This window comes from Salmo salar, chromosome ssa12 (assembly GCF_905237065.1).
Source record: "Salmo salar chromosome ssa12, Ssal_v3.1, whole genome shotgun sequence".
In the NCBI taxonomy this organism is placed as follows: domain Eukaryota; kingdom Metazoa; phylum Chordata; class Actinopteri; order Salmoniformes; family Salmonidae; genus Salmo; species Salmo salar.
In genome coordinates, this window is record NC_059453.1 from 46,805,863 (window position 1) to 46,826,005 (window position 20,143).

Sequence of the window (20,143 nt, forward strand, 5' to 3'; positions counted from 1 at the left end):
CTCAAAAGAATACTATAAGGAAAGTAATGTTTGTAAAACCTTACAATCAGGAGACACTGAAAAAAAATCAATACAATCAGATTTACTTGATAAATAAAACACGTGTTTATTTACACAAATATTTTCAAAGGACATAAAAATATATACAGTGATGTAAGGACTCAACTTTGTCGATGTATGCATGTATTTTTCATATATATTGAGATTTCAAATGAAAAAAAAGGATGCATATGTACAGCAGGGTCTATCCTTACACAAGATTCCCATTTATGGCACTAAAACGCAGGGAAAATGTGACCCCTTCAAGTTCAATACATCTTCCAGTATCTACAGTGGCAAGAAAGTATTTGAACCCTTTGGTCATCAAATTTGATCTGATCTTCATCTAAGTCACAGCAATAGACAAACATTGTGCTTAAACTAATAACAGAAATTATTGTATTTTTCTTGACTATATTGAATACATAATTTAAACATTCACAGTGTAGGTTGGAATGTGAACCACTAGGCTAATGACTCCTCCAAAAACTAAATGAAGTCAGGAGTCAGCTAAATCTGGAGTCAAATCAATGAGACGAGATTGGAGATGTTGGTTAGAGCTGCCTTGCCCTATAAAAAACCCTCACAAAATGTGAGTTTGCTATTCACAAGAAGCATTGCCTGATGTGAACCATGCCCCGAACAAGAGAGATCTCAGAAGACCTCAGATTAAGAATTGTTGACTTGCATAAAGCTGGAAAGGGTTACAAAAGTATCTCTAAAAGCTTTGATGTTCATCAGTCCACGGTAAGATAAATTGTCTATAAAATGGATAAAGTTCAGCACTGTTGCTACTCTCCCTAGGAGTGGCCGTCCTGCAAAGATGACTGCAAGAGCACAGCGCAGAATGCTCAATGAGGTTAAGAAGAATCCTAGAGTGTCAGCTGAAGACCTACAGAAATCTCTGGAACATGGTAACATCTCTGTTGACGAGACTACAATATGTAAAACACTAAACAAGAATGGTGTTCATGGGAGGACACCACGGAAGAAGCCACTGCTGTCCAAAAAAAACATTGCTGCACGTCTGAAGTTTGCAAAAGTGCACCTGGATTTTCCACAGCGCTACTGGCAAAATATTCTGTGGACAGAAGACAGTTATTCTGTGGACAGTTGAGTTATTTGAAAGGCACACAACACTGTGTGAAGAAAAAAGGCACAGCACACCAACATCAAAACCTCATCCCAACTGTAAAGTATGGTGGAGGGAGCATCATGGTTTGGGGCTGCTTTGCTGCCTCAGGGCCTGGACAGCCTGCTATCATTGACAGAAAAGTGAATTCCCAAGTTTGAGAAGACATTTTGCAGGAGAATGTTAGGCTGTCTGCCAATTGAAGTTGAACAGAAGTTGGGTGATGCAACAGGACAACGACCCAAAACACAGAAGTAAATCAACAACAGAATGGCTTCAACAGAAGAAAATACGTCTTCTGGAGTGGCCCTGACAGAGTCCTGACCTCAACCCGATTGAGATGCTGTGGCATGACCTCAAGAAAGCAATTCACACCAGACATCCCAAGAATATTGCTGAACTGAAACAGTTTTGTAAAGAGGAATGGTCCAAAATTCCTCCTGTCCGTTGTGCAGGTCTGATGCGCAACTACAGAAAGCATTTGGTTAAGGTTATTGCTGCCAAAGGAGGGTCAACCAGTTATTAAATCCAAGGGTTAACATACTTTTTCCACCCTGCACTGTGAATGTTCACACGGTGTGTTCAATAAAGACATGAAAACGTATAAATGTTTGTGTGTTATTAGTTTAAGCAGACTGTGTTTGTGTATTGTTGTGACCTAGATGAAGATCAGATTTTATCACCAATTTATGCAGAAATCCAGGTATTTCCAAAGGGTTCACATACTTTTTCTTGCCACCGTAAGTGTGAGCCAAACCGGTGATCGATCCAAGAAACTTATCCCCGAAACAAACTAAATACAAAACGAAAACCCCTTTCCTCGGGTACTAACAGCAGATGGCTTGAAATGTGTTTATATCTAACTTAACCAGAACTCTGGTACCTTCATATTCAGTTGTGATCTTATATCTAACACCATCCATATTTTCTCCACATATAACTAACTCTCCCCGAGAAAACAAATAGGTTTGGTCAGTCTCCTCTTTCTCAAGCGATTGAGTGAACATAGTTTTTCAAGACTTCAATTAAATCAAGGAACTGGAAAGCAGCAAGTTTGAGAGAAACTTTTCAAAATAACAGAACGGATAGCTTTGCCTGGCTTTCGAAGGGATCGAATGACAATACTGCCATCAAACCATTGCCACAGTAAATTAAACCCATCCAGCATACCACAGCATTTCAGTAAAAAAAAAGGATAACTGTCAGGGAACCCTTACATCAAAAACTAGGTATCCAGTACAGTAGAAAGGCAAGACATACTATTCAGGCTGAAGTGTCATTAGGATACGTTGAGTGAGGCAGCTTCAGTGTTTCAACACACCACTGGAGCACAGAACAGCACCAAACACTTCCAAATACCGCGGGGAAGTCTTTCATAATGGTGGTATAGACTGGACTAAATATGGGAATTGCTTAAGGTGTGCTCGCCAGCGCTCGTTTGACAAGGTTGCATTAGTAAACTGCAGACTGCACCTTTTGGTCTAAATGCTAATGTCCCTTTCCTGTTACCTTCCTTGTCAGTAATGTACAAAAAAAATTATGTGTTCAGGGGAGAAACCCCCCCCATCACCCTTGGATTCATGACTCATTCTCAGATTGTGGACAAAGCCACACACACAGCCATCAAGATAAAATAAATACCTGCAGGTGTCGATTACACAGAACATTCATTTAATGTCTGGTTAACTCAAGTTCATTCAAGGAGAAACAAATAAATATCGTTCAGGTGAGATAGCCTTCAGAGGTTGGCATTCCTGGATCTCAGGGCAGTCGGACTGACTGAGTAAGTAGAGATGTTGGTGCGTGCCTGCATGAGTGGCACCCATAGGTTTGCTCCCCTGGAGGTGCCATCACTGGGGGGCACTAACGGCGGCGGGCACAGGGGTGCTCAGGGCGTTGGTGGCAGCAGAGAGGACGGGCGAGCCGGTGAGGGTGCCCAGGGCAGTAGCAGCTGGCAAGGCAGATATACCTTGAGAGGAAAAAGGGGGGGGGATTTAGCTTAACCACCATACACCTCAGAGATAACCACGGGGGTTACTTAGAAAACACTCTTCCAAGGGAGTTGTGATGATGCAGTGAGCTACAGTATAACTAGACCTGCCAACCCTGTCCAACTTTTTAGACTACCAGACGTGTGCAGCAAATTGGAGATTCGTGTGCTTAGACAAACATTATGGATCACACACTGGTTCAGTTCAGTCCTCTGAAAAGGTATGTACAAAACATAAATAAAAGATTCATACTGATAAGTACAGAACATATCAAATAAATATATGTTTTGTGTAATTAGCACAGATTGTATGTTTATTCCATTACATGTACAAGTGTAGAATGGCGATAGTTATCTATAACGTTTTTCTTAGCACATGCCCCCAAGTTTAGTCTCTATATTAGAGGAACGCTTGTCACCTCTCAAACAGGGCCAATCACTAGGGCCAGCTCACAAGTATTGGCTTTTTAGACACGGTTCCTAATCAACACTAAAAGCAAAATCATTTTGAAAAGATAAAAACAAATCATCGCATCGACACAGACCGCAAACTGGCTACACAAAACTTAAGTAGGCTACCGCAAAGGGAATCTGAACGCTGTTCGCTTGAAAGCCCGGTGTTTCAGCCTATGTGAAGGTCTCTATTGTGTTTCTTTGCAATGCATACATGATTTCAGATTTTAAAAAATGTATCAAATCTCAAATCTAGTGCAAAGGCATTTTAGAAGCATTGCCTCTATAGCTAATGCCGGACGCTCATTCGTTCATCGAGCGGTCTTCTAAACGCCCGACTCCATTTAATGCCAAGATGTTAGCGATATTATTTTATTATACTTTTGTAATGCTTTTTGTGATGTGGCTAATAATTACAGTTACTGTCTATCAGGTTGCGTGATCCTCGTAATGTTACGTGGAAAATACAACTAATGGGACGCAGAATTAAAATGTATATCGCACTCGAACAAATGCGACCAGTTATTTTTCGCATATGCATTTCATTTCTTTCACTAGCAAATGCGAGTGAACTGCTGGCACTTTGGAGCCCACTGAATGTCCATCTTGTGTTCGCTAACGTTAGCTTGAAACAATTAGGGATTTGTCCATGTGTTTACGTACAGCTGACAGTCGGCGAACTCAGCATCACAACAAACAGGAGGAGGGGCAGACACCGGGTAGCTACATCCAATAATGATGTATTCATCTCCATGTCCGTTGACACAAACTTCGTACATGCCCGTGTGTTGCAGCTCAAGAATCGGGATGTTATATTCAGTCAGTGGATTTATTTTTGTTATTATTGAAATGTAAAAAAAAAAAAAAAGGGGAACATTTTTTTTTTAAATTTTTTAATGAAAAATTTAAAATCTGTGTACTTTTAACTCGGATCTCGTACCTGCGTACATGGACAGAGAATTGCGTAGTTGGTACGCAAAATGCGTGCATGTTGGCAGGTCTGTATAACCAATGAGTTACATAAGAAAGATGACAAGAGATGCACTGGCATATGGTGAGTTTAGCTCTTATGAAATGTATTGGATTGAATTACAGTATGTCAAGTATGACAATGTGGTAACCCTTGATAGAATATTGTCCTATTTGCGTGGACAAATATAGCCGCTTAATTCAATCTTAACACAGACCAAATCGGCTGCTTGATTCGATTTAATTTCCAAACTTGGCCTCCTGCAGACAAAACATCCTCCTTAACACTGAGTGATGGGAGTCTCTGGGAAATCAGATGAGGATTCATGGGTGGGAGGGTTAGGATGATTAGGGTGTGTGTGTATGCACTCACCAGGGACCATGTTGGCTGTGCTTACAGCTGTATTTCCGCCGGGCGGGTTAGCCGACCCTGGCATGCGACCCTGGTCTTTCACAATAGTATCTTTGTGGACAAAAGAACTCATTAAAAACAGTGAACAACCTCTAGTCTCGAGTCCCTAGTCACTGCAAGTAGATGGTCATAAGGAACTGCAGATAACCAGTGAACTGGGTCGTGTTCATTACACCAAAAATGAAGGAAAGCAGAGTAAACCGAGGCGGCGCTACCTGAACGATTCCAACAAGACACGCTTGTTTTTGTTTGCCGTTGTAAAACGTTTTGCTAGTGTGCCCTAATGAACAAGACCCCGATTAGAACAAGCAAAATAATCTTCTTATAGCATGACATACAGCCTACGAATGACTAAAACTTCCTGCTCCTTCATTACATGAAAATAACTTATACCTTTTAGCTGCGAGTTGCATTCAATAGAGAAATTTGGTTGAGATGCCAAATAACCCCAGTCATAACAAGCCTTTGATTTGTGTCAAAATACATTTGCGGGGCAGAAAAACAGCAGTTAATATTCAGGTAACTGACTAAATCAAGGAAACACCAACAAAGTGTCTTAGAGTGTGGGGCCACCACGAGCCAGAACAGCTTCAATGCTCCTTGGCGTAGATTCTACAAGTGTCTAGAACTTTATTGGTTGGATGTGACACCACTCATCCACGAGAAATTCCATCATTTGGTGTTTTGTTGATGGAAAAAGCTGCCTCAGGCACCGCTCCAGAATCTCCCATAAGTGTTCAATTGGGTTGCGATCTGGTGATTGAGACAGCATTTGGTTTACATCGTTTTCATGCTCATCAAACCATTCAGTGACCACTCGTGCCCTGTGGATGGGGGCATGGTCATCCTATGGGGGCATTGCCATGGTAGCCAAAATAATGGCCTGTTCAGCATTTTTACACATGACCCAAAGCATGATAGGATGTTAATTGCTTAATTAACTCAGGAACCACACCCGCTTTCAATATACTTTGTAACCCTCATTTACTTAAGTGTTTCCTTTATTTTGTCAGTTACCTGTAGGTCAATTTAGTTCTAGGCATTCAATAGTGCCCCGGAGTTTTCTATACCAAAATAATCATTTCCACCCTACCCAGAAAACTAAATCCACTGAGGTCTGAAAAAAAACATCTGCAGTATTTTGCCCACCCCTGCAATAAACCACAGGCCCCTTCCAATCTCATCAATATGGGTCCATGGTCTGATTAATCATACCCCTAACCTTACATTTTGTTTTCTCAATATAGCCAATTTTGACTTTGCAGTTCGGCTAAATGTACTGGCAACTGGATCCCTCCTCGCACTTACAGTAGTAAGGGTGATCCATGGCCTCGTGGGCGGTCAGCCGGGCCTGATGGTCATAGCGCAGCAGCTTGTCCAGGAAGTCCAGGGCCTCGGGGCTGACCAGGTGCTGGTTCTCACTGTGGACGAAGCGCTCCCACCGCTTCCGAGAGTGTCTGGAAGGGGAGAGCATGTTTGCAGCAGTGTAAAGAAAAACCCTTATGCACAGCAGTGTCTAGATTCAGGTGTTTATGGCAAGAACAACTAATATCCCTTTCAAACTAAGACGAAACCCTTTAGCGGAGGGGGGGGAGGATTTCCAGCAACAAAGCCTGTACTTTTATTTTTCCCGCCAACCGACCTAGTCATGATTGCGGCAATGTGTTTAAAAGTCCCACCAACCCCTCAGTATAAAAGTCCCCTTTCATCTTACCGTCTTTGGCATGCATAAAATCATGAACATTCTAATGTTGTTGTCCGACATCAAACTTGTTCTTGCCATTATGAAAAATTTTAAAACACAATAATGGCAGTAATGCTGAAGCGGCATTGGCGCACACTACACTGACAGGCATGCATCACATTGTTGCGCACTGAAACTCCTCAAGTTATCCAATCGTCATAATACATTTGAAGCAATACCTGCGTGTGGTCAACTATATGATCATTTCAGCACTGTTTTGACTGGGACAGCGTGGGGACTCTGGATAAATCAATCAATGTCAGGTTTTTGTTTTCACTGAATCTGTTTGGATATTTGGTTACAATTAGGCTGGGGAAATGTTAGCTAGTTTGAGGTGAGTGCTGCTCATAATCATCTTTAGTCTAGTTGGCTGTATTAGCACTAATCAGAACATATTGCTAGCAAGTTATGTAGCTTAACAAGTTTATTATTTTGCTCTTCACTCACATAGTAGCCTACTCCCAACCAAAAGCTTGTGACTTGCATGATAATCAAGCAATGTGATTTTGCTTCACATAATCTTCTTGTAAATTTGGTTAATTGGTCCCTGGCTGGGCAAATAAATACGTGGAGGTGGTAGCTCATCTAGTCATCCATCACTGATCAGAAATATTTAGCATGCAACAATGAAGCCTAAAATCAAGTGTAGGCCAATTGTTTCGCTCGATAGGGTATAGGCAACTCCAAAAGCCTGCAGAGGTTGTGAAATATGAACACGAGACTCACATGCTTTTCAAAATATAGATTGCTATTTATTTAGTTTTTTTTTTTTATCACTCCCTAACAACGCGGAGTGAGGAGAGGGAAAAATTCAACCTGGATCAAAAGTGACTTTTTCAAATTACACAGAGGTTCATTCAGGTCCGATTTTGATTTTAGTTACATGATCGGAAAGAGCAGATTAAGGTTTCTCAAGCACATACAAATTCTCAAAAAGGTGTTGGTTTGGGCTCTCTTTTTTTATATGACCGCGGTTCAACACGATCCCGTATTTTATTGTTATATTCTATTCTATTCTTACTATAATATATATATATATATATATATATATATATATAGACTGATCAGGGCAGGGGAATGTGAGTGTGTATTGTCTGCTTTAATCAACAAAATAAACTAGTGATTTCATTTGCATGGTGCTGCCATGTAGCCTATAAACTGCACAGACCAGTAACAATTAAACTCCAAATATACTATTCTATAAATAGACGCCCCACCCACATCTGCACACTCGTCACCGGCATGCGCACAACAGGTATAAAAAGGTGTATTCAGGCGAGAATATGAAAAAGAAAAAATGGGCCTGCTTGCATTTATTTTTTACAGGCAACATACCGTAAACCCTATGAGAAAGGAGTATAAGTTTACAAATCCAGTGTAAAAAGTGCACACTAGTGAAGACAGACAACGTACCTTCCCAGAATGTCATTGAACCGAGGCTCCAGCTCAATGTTGTACTTGTCGATGTAGTCATACAGGTCTTCCGTTCCCAACACCTTGGCTATTCTTACCAACTACAAAGTGAGAAACAAAAATCAGGTAATTCATCTCACCTGGGGCGTTTTCAGTGACGTGAAACGCTCTGAACGTTGCAGATAGAAATGGAATGAATGGAGCTGACAGGATTCCCTATTGTCCCCAACAGAATCATATCTGTTCTACACAGTCTATGTCTATCTGTTTGTTCTGTAACCTTACACCCTCCTGAACAGGCCCAAGGTTATTTTCTTCACTGGTAATGAGTGTGACCTTTGAGACATGGTGGACAAAGTATCGGAGAGTGTGTGTTTACCTGGTCGTAGTTGTCGTGACCGTGGAAGAAAGGCTCCTTCCTGAAGATCATGCTGGCCAACATGCAGCCCAAGCTCCACATGTCCAGACTGTAGTCATACATCTGGACGAAGACGGTGAGAAAAAAAAAAAAAGTGAAGATATTTTGCCCTGTCCAGCACAGTTCCAGTAACTATGGTGGATGTGTAACCAGCACAGCTCAATATTGTGAAAAGGGTATCTGTATGCATATATATGGGATGTACACAACAGCAAATAATATAGACTGAGCTGGTCACACAATTCATAACAGTAGCAGGACAACATACCTGATAGTCGACCAGAAGCTCAGGTCCTTTGAAGTAGCGAGAAGCCACTCGGACGTTGTACTCCTGTCCCGGGTGGTAGAACTCAGCCAGACCCCAGTCAATAAGGCGCAGCTGGAAGAATACACAAAACAGAGGCAAGTCAATACTGAGAGAAATACAACAGGGTTGTGCTCATTAGGGCACCAAACAGAGTGAAACTGGGAGAGACTACTTGGACTTTGGGGTATTGTATTGAGGATTGTCGTGGTACAATATCCAATTTCTATTTAAACTAACCTACATATTGTAGTCACATTCAATGGATGACAAAGGTCTTGACTAGGGTGAATCAGATAGTTATTGTGTCTCCGCCGCATTGGTCGTTAACACTCACCTTTCGGTGTTCGTGATCAATCATCACGTTGTGGGGTTTCACATCCCTGTGCATGATTCCCATGCTGTGGCAGTAGTCCAGGGCCTGCGCACAGAGCCAAGAGCCAAAATGGCCGCTGGTTAGCAACGATGAGGCTGGGGATTTACTCAACACAGTAATGCAATAAAGGCAGAAATTACAAAACAGATGTTGTCTACCCGTCTTGGTGCACACAAACATGTTGATGGGAAAATAGAGAGCTGGTATGTAACCATTGGACAAAGACAAACTAGGGGTCTATCCTCTTAAGCACCTGAATGTTCTTGTTTTGAGAGGGGGAAATGCTGACTTATGTCTGGCAAAGCCTCTGGGGCTTCTAACACAAATTAATGGGATAGTTCACCCAAATTAGAACATTACGAGACTAACCTTGAGGATCTCGAACATGTAAAACCGGATGTCATAGTCTGTTAGGGTCTGGTACAATTGCTGCAAGTAAAAACAGATGCAGTGAAGCAATACAGTGAGATTTAACTACAACCTGAACATTACATGCAGGTAGATAATGGACCTAGAGGGCAAGTAACCGAAAGGTTGCTAGATCGAATCCCCGAGCTGACAAGGTAAAAATCTGTCATTTTGCCCCTGAACAAGGCAGTTGGCCTAGGAACGGTGGGTTGTCATTGTAAATAAGAATTTGTTCTTAACTGGCTTGCCTAGTGAAATAAAACATTTAAATAACACGCGTATAGGTCTTTGCAACCTGAACACATTATCCAATACAAAGAATTCACATATTATTCAAATCACAAGCTATCAACTCGGGCATCTGACTGGTAACATTTAGGTCTATTATTAAGTAATTCAACACCAAACTTGATCATAGTGTACCAGCGATTGAGGATAGAACCAGAAGACAAGAAATATCCTGGCACCGAAGACATAGCGCTGCACCTTTTTGTCCCTCAACACACACACACACACACACACACACACACACACACACACACACACACACACACACACACACACACACACACACACACACACGAGACTAGGGAAACAGCATGCATGCCAAGAACAAAGGTTTCACAGGGCTTTGCTTCAGAATAGAGATGTTGTACACGGTCAAGAATCAGGGTCGTATTCATTAGGCACCAAACGGAAGAAAACAGACTAAAACGGAGAGGGACTACCTGGGGTGTAATCATTAGTCCAAACAGTTGAATATTAGTTTACTGGATAAATTCAGGTAGGTCCCTCCCCGTTTAGTTTGCTTCCATTTGGATCCTAGTGAATACACCCCAGAACTTGTCCAATAAGAAACTTTAAATTTTCCGTTGCAAAACATTTTGCTGCGATGTGCATAAGACTCAGGTGTAAAAAAACAGATGATCTGGCTTACCTTGAAGTCAGTGTTGTTGACATGTTCAAAGACCAAGGCGGGTGTCCGAGACTGAAAGAAGAGAAATGGTTGTTGCATCAAAGTCATGGCATATCCTAAAAGAACAATAGTGTTTTCACATCTTTCCCGCCATTCCTACTCACCACTGGGTCTTTGACGATGTCTTTGAGGGAGATGATGTTAGGGCCTCCACGGAGGTTCTCCAGGATCTTAATTTCACGCTTGATTTTCTTCTTCTTGACGGGCTATGAACACAAATAAAGACCAATTGTATTGATTATCTGGGCGATTTTAATTCAATATGAATCCAATGCGAGTCTGTATCGAATGGCAATCTATGAATCTATGCTCTGAATGATATTGATTTCTCATCGTGGCCTTACCTTAAGTATTTTCACCACAACCTTCTCGTTGTTGGTGATGTTGATTGCTTCAAACACTTCACTGTACTTCCCGCGCCCAAGCTTCCGCACCAACTGGAAGTCATCTTGATTTCTGCGGGAAGAATTTTTTGGTCAATTACACCATTCAAGGTAATTGAAAATAAACTGCAAATGACACAAAGGGAGCAGACCTTGATCTAGCCTTGAGATTTAACATGGAATGAAGAGAAATAGTAATTTCAGACTCCTCATAATAGTTTAGCAAGCACCAATGTCGCTTTGACTTGAGAGACTGGTATGTACCCCCATTCCACAACATGGGACTCGTAGTCCCAGTACTCCTGGGCCGGTGTGTGTTGACATCTGTGTACACACGGGCCCGACTCTGCACGGGTCCTGGCATGTCCAACAGCTTGGCAGAGGAGGGGGAGGGCCCACTTACTGCAGAGAAGGACGAGGAGGGAAGAGGGAGAGGAGGGGAGGTGGGACCTCTTCGTGACAGGGCAGGGGGTAAGGGGGGGGGGGGGCTTTGGCTTCAAGCAAGGGAAGCCACCAGGGGAACCTCTGGACAGCTGAGACAACAGGGGGGAGAAGGGGGACAAAATATACAATGTCAGTTATATTCATGGACCTCTATAGCTCAGTTGGTAGCGCATGGCTCTTGCAATGCCAGGATAGTGGGTTTGATTCCCGGGACCACCCATGCGTAAAATGTATGCAAGCATGAATGCAAGTCGCTTTGGATAGAAGCATCTGCTAAATGGCATATATTATTATTATTTTTATTATTTGAGACCATCACCAAGGCCAGATCAAATAAGCATCATTGACATGTGGGGGGAAAAACAAACTTCCCGAAGAACTGATGGCCAGTGCAGACAATCACAAAGTTTTGACAGGTGTGTGTAAAATCTATTTGATGCACAGATACAACACTACATTTCTTGACCATAAGTCTAAAAAAAAAAGTGAAGAAGCTAGAAGGCTATGGATTGTTGCATACAAAATTCCAGGCCTGACTACCAGTAGGTTGTTTTTAAAATGGGTCACTGCACCACCGCCAAAGTATTGACACAATGTTAAATTACTAAGGCTGGCCACTGACTTAGTGGCGCAATGGTCTAAGGCACTGCATCTCAGTGCTAGAGGCATCACTACAGACCCTTATTAGATTCCAGGCTGTATCACAACTGGCCGTGAATGGAAGTCCCATAGGGCGGCGCATTGTAAATAAGAATTTGTTCTTAACTGACTTGCGTAGTTAAATTAATTAATGCTAAATCCATTACAGGGTTTTATCTGCATAGTAAAGTCTTGGACGCCTATGTCCAAACAGTTGATTTAAAAAATATGTTAAAAGATTACTTATTTAACCTTTATTTAACTAGGCAAGTCAGTTAAGAACAAATTCTTATTTGCAATGACGGCCTAGGAACAGTGGGTTAACTGCCTTGTTCAGGGGCAGAACGACCGCTTTTTATCGTCAGCTCAGGGATTCAATCTTGTAACCTTTCGGTTACTAGTCCAACGCTCTAACCACTAGGCTACCTGCCACCCTGCAGCATAATGGACCTATATATTTTTCAATAAGAGCATCTTTGAGAACAAACAATCAACACAATAATAGCTGCACAGGAAGAATTTAAAATTCCAAAGAATGATGCATTCAGGAGTATTTTTGTCATGGCATGATTTTGTTATAATGTTTGAGCCATTCAGATTGCATAAGTCATAGCAAAATGTGTAGGCTTGTATTGCTAAATTAAGATATCCATCCATATTTCTTGCCAATAGACCAATTCCATCTGCAATATAGACAGTCAAGCCTTTGCTTATCTTTGCCAGCAATGGACAAACGGTCATAACTGTGGTGCCTGTCATAGATATCCTCAATGGAGCCAACTTAAAGCAGTCAATGCATTTCTGGTTCAACGGTTTTACCCAGAGGCTCCTTTTACCTAGATTTGAGATATGTGCCTGATACATAGGCCTACACCTAGCTCTTACACCTCAGATTGGACTAGGCTTGAAGAACTGAAGTACCATCTGGGATAGGTAAGAATATAAGATCTGCAACATTGATTGCACAATACTCTCACTGACTAGCGTTCATAATGTTACAACGTGTCAGCTAAGTAGGACAAGGATCTCAGCTAGCTGCAGTAACTTCAATTTGTCCACAAGTCATGACAACAGAGTGCATTTTGTTCTGCCCCGAGCTGGATGTGAACCAGCAAACTTCTGCACCATCAACACATGGATCTTAAAGGCAACCGTCATAGCCAACAGAGTGACGCGGGTGTCCACTAGAAAGCACTTGACATAGTACTTCACCTAGCCCTGCTAGCTTCGCCCAGAGTGTCTCCTTATGTGGGTGCTAGCAAGCCAACAGCATGCTAGGTAGTGCTAGGGATCAAACGTCAATCCAGTAGGGTCTGGAAGCCATAAATGAGCTTCGATTGGTCAATCGCGCCCTGATATGGCAGAGTATTTGCACAACGTTCAATTTTCCAACTTTAGTCCCGCCCAGTTCACGCTCCATCTTCGCTTCACATTCCATTTAAACTGAATGGCTTCCGTTGTTTCATCGCCCCATGAGCGACAGTTGGCTTTGGAGCTCAGGGAAGGTGTGATATCACCAATGTACTCCAGCAACCAGGCGAGTTTCACATCCACCCCATTTGACCCCTTCCAACACCAGCAGCCGGGCAGAGCCCAACTGTCGATCCGGGTCACTGCACCATTGGGGTGCGAATGTGAAAAATCGCCTGGAGTACATCACACCTTCCCTGAGGTCTAAAATCAACTGTTGCTCAATAAGTGATGGGGAGAGAACCAGCTACCACTATGTGAGCAACAGTTGCCTTTAGAATTCAGGGACGGTGTGATATTAATGGAGTGTGTTCATTTCGCGGATTACGTTGCAAAACGTTAAACGAAAACGTGAGTTTCTATTGGACAAATTCTTTTTGATTCATAGAGTAAACGGTTTCCGTTGCAACATGCCACAGGCGAGTTTCACATCCACTACATATCATAATATTATGAAGTTACACTAACTAGTTTTAATTGAACAATGTGGCTATTAATAGTCTCCTTCTGTAATGGATGCAATCTCTTGGGGGAAAAGTGGTGTTGCTGCCCTCTGGCTAAAATAGTTAACTAATGCCATGTTTGATAAGAAACGTGTCTCGTTGTATTGAGGAATAACAAGTGTGTTAGCCCAGTGCCCCAGATTTCAAGTAGAGTTACGAGAGTTCGCTAACGTTAATTGGCAAAAGTTTGCGAAATCAACGTGTCAGCTGTAAATTGTCATCCAATTGGATAGATACCGGTAGTCTCCCTACCCCACCATCACCCTCTCGCCCCAACTGACATGCATAACGTTAGTAGGTAGCTAACTAGTCACCGGGTCCCACTGCTGGTTTGGCTAGCTAAATCGGTTAGCATGTCTAACTGACTACTTATTTCATACAATTATTTAAACCAGAGGACAAACTTCCATTGTATATAGCTACCTCTTTGATCAAATATGGGATTCAAGTGAAGGCAGGTTCCCTTTCTTTCCTCTCGCCGGTGTACTTCTGTATGATTTCTGCTGTCTCAGAGACAATATGGCGGACTACCGCGAAGGATGTAATTGCAGACAGCAATTTAGGGCGTTTTCTGATAGGGGCGTTTCTTGATATGAAGTTATACCCATTCATGGGTATAACGCCTTTTCTTTTAAGTGCATATTTTTTCTCTACGAATAAATCGGGACAAGGCTGGCCAGTGTTTTGAGTGTGATAGAGGGCTTGACAATGCGCTCGGGATGGAAATAGAGAAAACGTTGGAGAAGCAACAGCTGTGCTTGAATGCAAACTATATATGGCCGTCAGTTCTAAAGCCACGGAGCGGGAGGATAAGTGTAGAGGACCTGAATGGTCTGCAGTGGAACTATTGTACATAGGGGGAAGAGAGCTCATGATACTGAAAGCAGTGGCACGTCTAGTAAAGAAAGCATAAAGAGGGCCAAGGTATGAAGCAAGAGTAATAATGTGTTGGAGTGGAAAGTGGTGATGGTGTTTGATGAGTAGTGGAAAGTGGTGGTGGTGTTTGATGAGACCACAGGGTGTAAATGAGGCCCTATCTGACTAACCAATGGCTTAGAGAAAGATAGGTAAATACAAACTTGCCCGGTTGATTGGAAAATGTAGATTGCTCATATGTTATGGTAGTCAGACTCAGCAAGGGAAGACTATGTAAATTGAAGAGCTTAATGGGAAGAAGATTAAAAGCATGTCTCTGGTACTAGGTTTAGGGGAGTCATCACTGGGGCCCAAATATCTATGTCCATAGATGATATTAAAGAAAATGTGAAAGGAGGCAGAGTGATTAAAGCCAAAAGTTCGATCAGTAGGAAAGAGGGTCAAAGAAGTGAAAGCGTGTTGGTGCTGCTGAGGTTTGAGAAGGTTTTGTCTGGAAAAGTACAGATAGGATTCCTTAGTTTCAATGTCAGAGAATTTGTCCCATTCCCACTGCGGTGTTTTAAATGCCAAATAATGGAATATGTAGTTGTTCAGTGTAAAGGAAAGAAAAAAATGTGCCAAGTGTGGGGGGGAACATGACTATGGTGAATGTGGGAGAAATGGGAAGGTTAAGTGTTGTAAGTGTGGGGGGGAACATAGTGCAACATTTGGTGGATGCCAGGTGCAAAGAGAGGCTCAGCGATATATACTGAACAAAACAATAAATGCAACATGTGAAGTGTTGGTTTCATGAGCTGAAATAACATTTCCTGGAAATTCCTGGAACCAGTGGCGATCTGTCATTCAGGGCAGGTGGGGCAGAACCCCACCTGTTTTGAGCCCCACCCGTTAAGCTTAAACATTTTTTTATAAAGGGGTTGGTAATGTTCTCTAGTTGCGCCGTGATTGGCTCAGTGTTCTGTCACTCATGGGGACACTACGTCACCGCAAAATCTACGGGGAAAGCTTGAAAATTCAAGCCTCTAGAGTTACATTAGAAGTGTCCATCCAATAATGCTCAAGGTCATTGGCCACTGATTAAATGACGTCAAATCATGTTATATCTACGGTAGCTTTGATTGGACTGATCATGTCAACATCATACTTTCAAAATCTTAGCTAGCAAGCTAGCAGTCATCATCATGAATCAACTTGACTATCTACTGGCAAATCCATTTAAATCCTTGTCATATGAAGAGAAATTATAGATAAAATGTATCGGTGCTCATCGGACATAAACGTTACACAACAAGTTGGAAATCGCGAATTCAACAATGCGTGGTTTGGAAGGAATTAGTGGCTAACTGCAAGCATTGCAAAGCAATCACTAGCCTGCTATTCGGTGGAGTGTGTGTGGTCCAAGTCTAGGTTGACAGGTCTCTTTTCCAAGCTTGGCCATGCTGTCAGTTCAGCATGATTTCTGCCGCATTCAAAACAACTGGAAACTTGGAACTGGGAAATCTCAGACTTCAGTGAGTTCAAGACAACTGGAAAATCTGGAGAAGAAAAAAAACAAGCTCCGACTGGGAAAATACGTTCGGGCATCTTTCTAGAGCTCTGACCTGTAGATCACTGGCATCATGATTCAACCTTGTTTTTTTCTGAGTTCCCATTTGTCTTGAAAGCACCATAAATCCAGAGAATGCCAGACTTTGACAAAATTTGCCCACGAAGGACTGCTGCACCACCTTCCTGTTCAAGTGAGTCCAAAAATGTATTGTATGCTGATGAATAAATGATGTAATATGCCAGGGAGATATGTATACTGTAGCTAAGAAAGTAATAGTAAGTGTATGTTGTATAGTAAGCTGTTAGTAGCCCATGTGCATGACCCTAATAATTTGGTCCATTTTCCTCTCATAACTTAGCCTACTGTTCTGACTTGGTGGTGCACATGTAGCCTGTAGCCTGTTTTAGAGAAATATCCTCATTGAATATTTTAAGAGCTTTCAGTGTCTGCTTATATGCCCCTTTTATTTATCCTACGGTTCTATTTATATTTTTGACAACTTTTACTTTTACTTCACTACATTCCTAAAGAAAATATTGTACTTTTACTCCATACATTTTCCCTGACAACCAAAAGTCCTTGTTATATTTTGAATGCTTAGCAGGACAGGAAAATAGTCAAATTCACACACTTAACAAGATAATGTGTGGTCATCCCTACTGCCTCTGGCTTGGTGGACTCACTAAGCACAAATGCATCTTTTGTAAATAATCTCTGAGTGTTGGAGTGTCCCCTTGGCTATCCGTAAATTTAAAAAACAAAAAAATGGTGCCATCTGCTTTGCTTAAGATAAGGAATTAAGGGATTTATACTTTTACTTTTGATACTTAAGTATATTTTAGCAACTACATTTACTTTTGATACTTAAGTATATTTAAAACCAAATACTTTTAGACTTTTACTGAAATAGTATTTTACTGACTGACTTTTACTTGACTAACTTTCTATTAAGGTATGTATACTTTTACTCAAGTATGACAATTGGGTACTTTTTCCACCACTGCAAATAATTATATTGACTACACCCGTCCTAGCTTGCTCATTAATGTCTTCATCTAAATTAAAAATTGCCTCTATCATGACACAAGGCGAGACCCAGATGCAGACACAGGAGGCAGATGGTTGTTGTCTTACAATGTTTATTAATCCAAAAGGAGTAGGCAAGAGTGGTCGTGGACAGGCAAAAGGTCAAAACCAGATCAGAGTCCAGGAGGTACAGAGTGGCAGACAGGCTCGTGGTAAAGGCAGGCAGAATGGTCAGGCAAGCAAGTACAGAGTCCAGAAATAGGCAAGGGTCATAACCGGGAGGACTAGAAAAAAAGAGAATCGCAAAAAGCAAGAGAACGGGAAAACCGCTGGTTGACTTGGAAAAACATACAAGACGAACTGGCACAGAGAGACAGGAAACACAGGGATAAATACACTGGGGAAAATCAGCGACACCTGGAGGGGGTGGAGACAATCACAAGGACAGGTGAAACAGATCAGGGCGTGACAGCCTCTCTTTAGCCATAGTTTGTACATCTCAATTGTCAGTAGAAACCACATTTGTTTAAGCAAGGCAGCCATATCAGCTGTTTTTTTTTAAGGCGGTAAATGAGGCTGAATGAACTGTTTCACTGCCAGACAAGGCTCCGCTGATAGCCAAGTGTAGCAGTGGTAAGGTGTTGGGACAGCTTTATGTAGGCAGATTGTAGGCACCATTTGTCACTGTTATAGTGCAATTGATGTATTGTTTAGCGTTGTGTTATGTAGTGGCTTTGCTGGCATGCATCCTCAAAAATGTTTGGGGTTTGCCCCACCAAGATTTACATGCTGAAATCGTCACTCTTCCATACACACAAAAAGCTTATTTCTCTCAAATGTTGTGCACAAATTTGTTTACATCCCTGTTAGTGACCATTTCACCTTTGCCTAGATAATCCATCCTCCTGACAGGTGTGGCATATCAAGAAGATGATTAAACAGCATAATCATTACACAGGTGCACCTTGTGCTGGGGACAATAGAAGGCCACTTTAAAATGTGCAGTTTTGTCATAATACATTGCCACAGATGTCTCAAGTTTTGAGGGAGCGTGCAATTGCTTGTCCACCAGAGCTGTTGACAGAGAATTCAATGTTGTTTTCTACCATAAACTGCCTCCAACGTCATTTTAGAGAAGTTTGCAGTATGTCCAACCGGTCTCACAACTGCAGAACACCCCACAGCCCACGTGAGGAGTAATTTCTGTCTGTAATAAAGCATTTTTGTGGGGCAAAACTCATTCTGATTGGCTGGGCCTGGCTGCCAAGTGGGTGGGCCTATGCCCTCCAAGGCCCACCCATGGTTGCACCCCTGCCCAGTCATGTGAAATTCATAGATTAGGGCCTAATGAATTTATTTCAATTGACTGATTTCCTTCTATGAACTGTAAGTCGATAAAATCTTTGAAATTGTTGCATGTTGCATTTAATTTTGTTCAGTATAGAATCAGTCATGATGTATCATATGCAGAGGTTGTAAGATAGATTGGTGGAACTACAGTGCGGACTGATGTAGCTTCCATGGCTGTTCCTGTACTAAGTGGACCTGGTGCTTCTGCTGAGTCTGGCATGGTTTTGAAGACTTGTTCAGGAATCTTGCGATCATGAATGTGCTGTGTCAAAGGACGCTGATAGTTAATAAAGTTAACTTCATAGCTTTCATTGGTAGGTAAGGTTATCAACACGACTCGGGTTGTGGTAGGCAGAAATGCCAGGTTGAAGGTGATAGTGGATATGGCAAAACAGTTAGTTTAATGGATTGGGGGGCTTGGGAGTTTTTTTTGGAGGGGGGGTAGAAGTTCGTAGGGATTTCTTTTTTTCTTAGTACTACAGAATTACGCAGACATTGATCTCACACTCCAGCACATGCTTACTTAAAAACATGTGTATAACAATAAGAAATAAAAGTAACAAGTAATTAAAGAGCAGCAGTAAAATAATATTGAGACTATATACAGGGGGTACCGGTACAGAGTCAATGTGCGGGGGCACCGGTTAGTTGAGGTAATATGTACATAGGTAGAGTTATTAAAGTGATTATGCGCTAGATGATAACAACAGAGAGTAGCAGCGGTGTAAAAGGGGGGGGCAATGCAAATAGTCTGGGTAGCCATTTGATTAGATGTTCAGGAGTCTTATGGCTTGGGGGTAAAAGCTGTTTAGAAGCCTCTTGGACCTAGACTTGGTGCTCCGGTACCGCTTGCTGTGCGGTAGTAGAGAGAACAGTCTATGACTAGGGTGGCTGGAGTCTTTGACCATTTTTAGGGCCTTCCTCTGACACCGCCTGGTATAGAGGTCCTGGATGGCAGGCAGCTTGGCCCCAGTGATGTACTGGGCCGTTCGCACTACCCTCTGTAGTGCCTTGCGGTCGGAGGCCGAGCAGTTGCCATACCAGGCAGTGATGCAACCAGTCAGGATGCTCTCGATGGTGCAGCTGTAGAACCTTTTGAGGATCTGAGGACCTATGCCAAATCTTTTCCGTCTCTTGAGGGGGAATAGGTTTTGTCGTGCCCTCTTCATGACTGTCTTGGTGTGCTTGGACAATGTTAGTTTGTTGGTGATGTGGACACCAAGGAACTTGAAGCTCTCAACCTGCTCCACTGCAGCCCCATCGATGAGA

At 42.2% G+C, this 20,143-nt stretch overlaps 1 protein-coding gene and 1 pseudogene across 1 annotated transcript; both read right to left on the bottom strand.

The window, feature by feature from the left end:
• Positions 1 to 81: 81 nt before the first annotated feature.
• LOC106565263 (casein kinase II subunit alpha) lies at positions 82 to 14,642 on the bottom strand. Its single transcript, XM_014132173.2, is given in 14 exon segments — positions 82 to 3,140; positions 4,957 to 5,046; positions 6,304 to 6,452; positions 8,153 to 8,253; positions 8,532 to 8,633; positions 8,839 to 8,949; positions 9,212 to 9,295; positions 9,620 to 9,679; positions 10,596 to 10,646; positions 10,739 to 10,840; positions 10,979 to 11,090; positions 11,282 to 11,330; positions 11,333 to 11,550; positions 14,497 to 14,642. Coding segments are annotated over 13 exon segments (1,179 nt in total). The 5' UTR covers positions 11,382 to 11,550; positions 14,497 to 14,642; the 3' UTR covers positions 82 to 3,021.
• LOC123725781 (uncharacterized) lies at positions 10,074 to 10,161 on the bottom strand (annotated as a pseudogene).
• Positions 14,643 to 20,143: the final 5,501 nt, after the last annotated feature.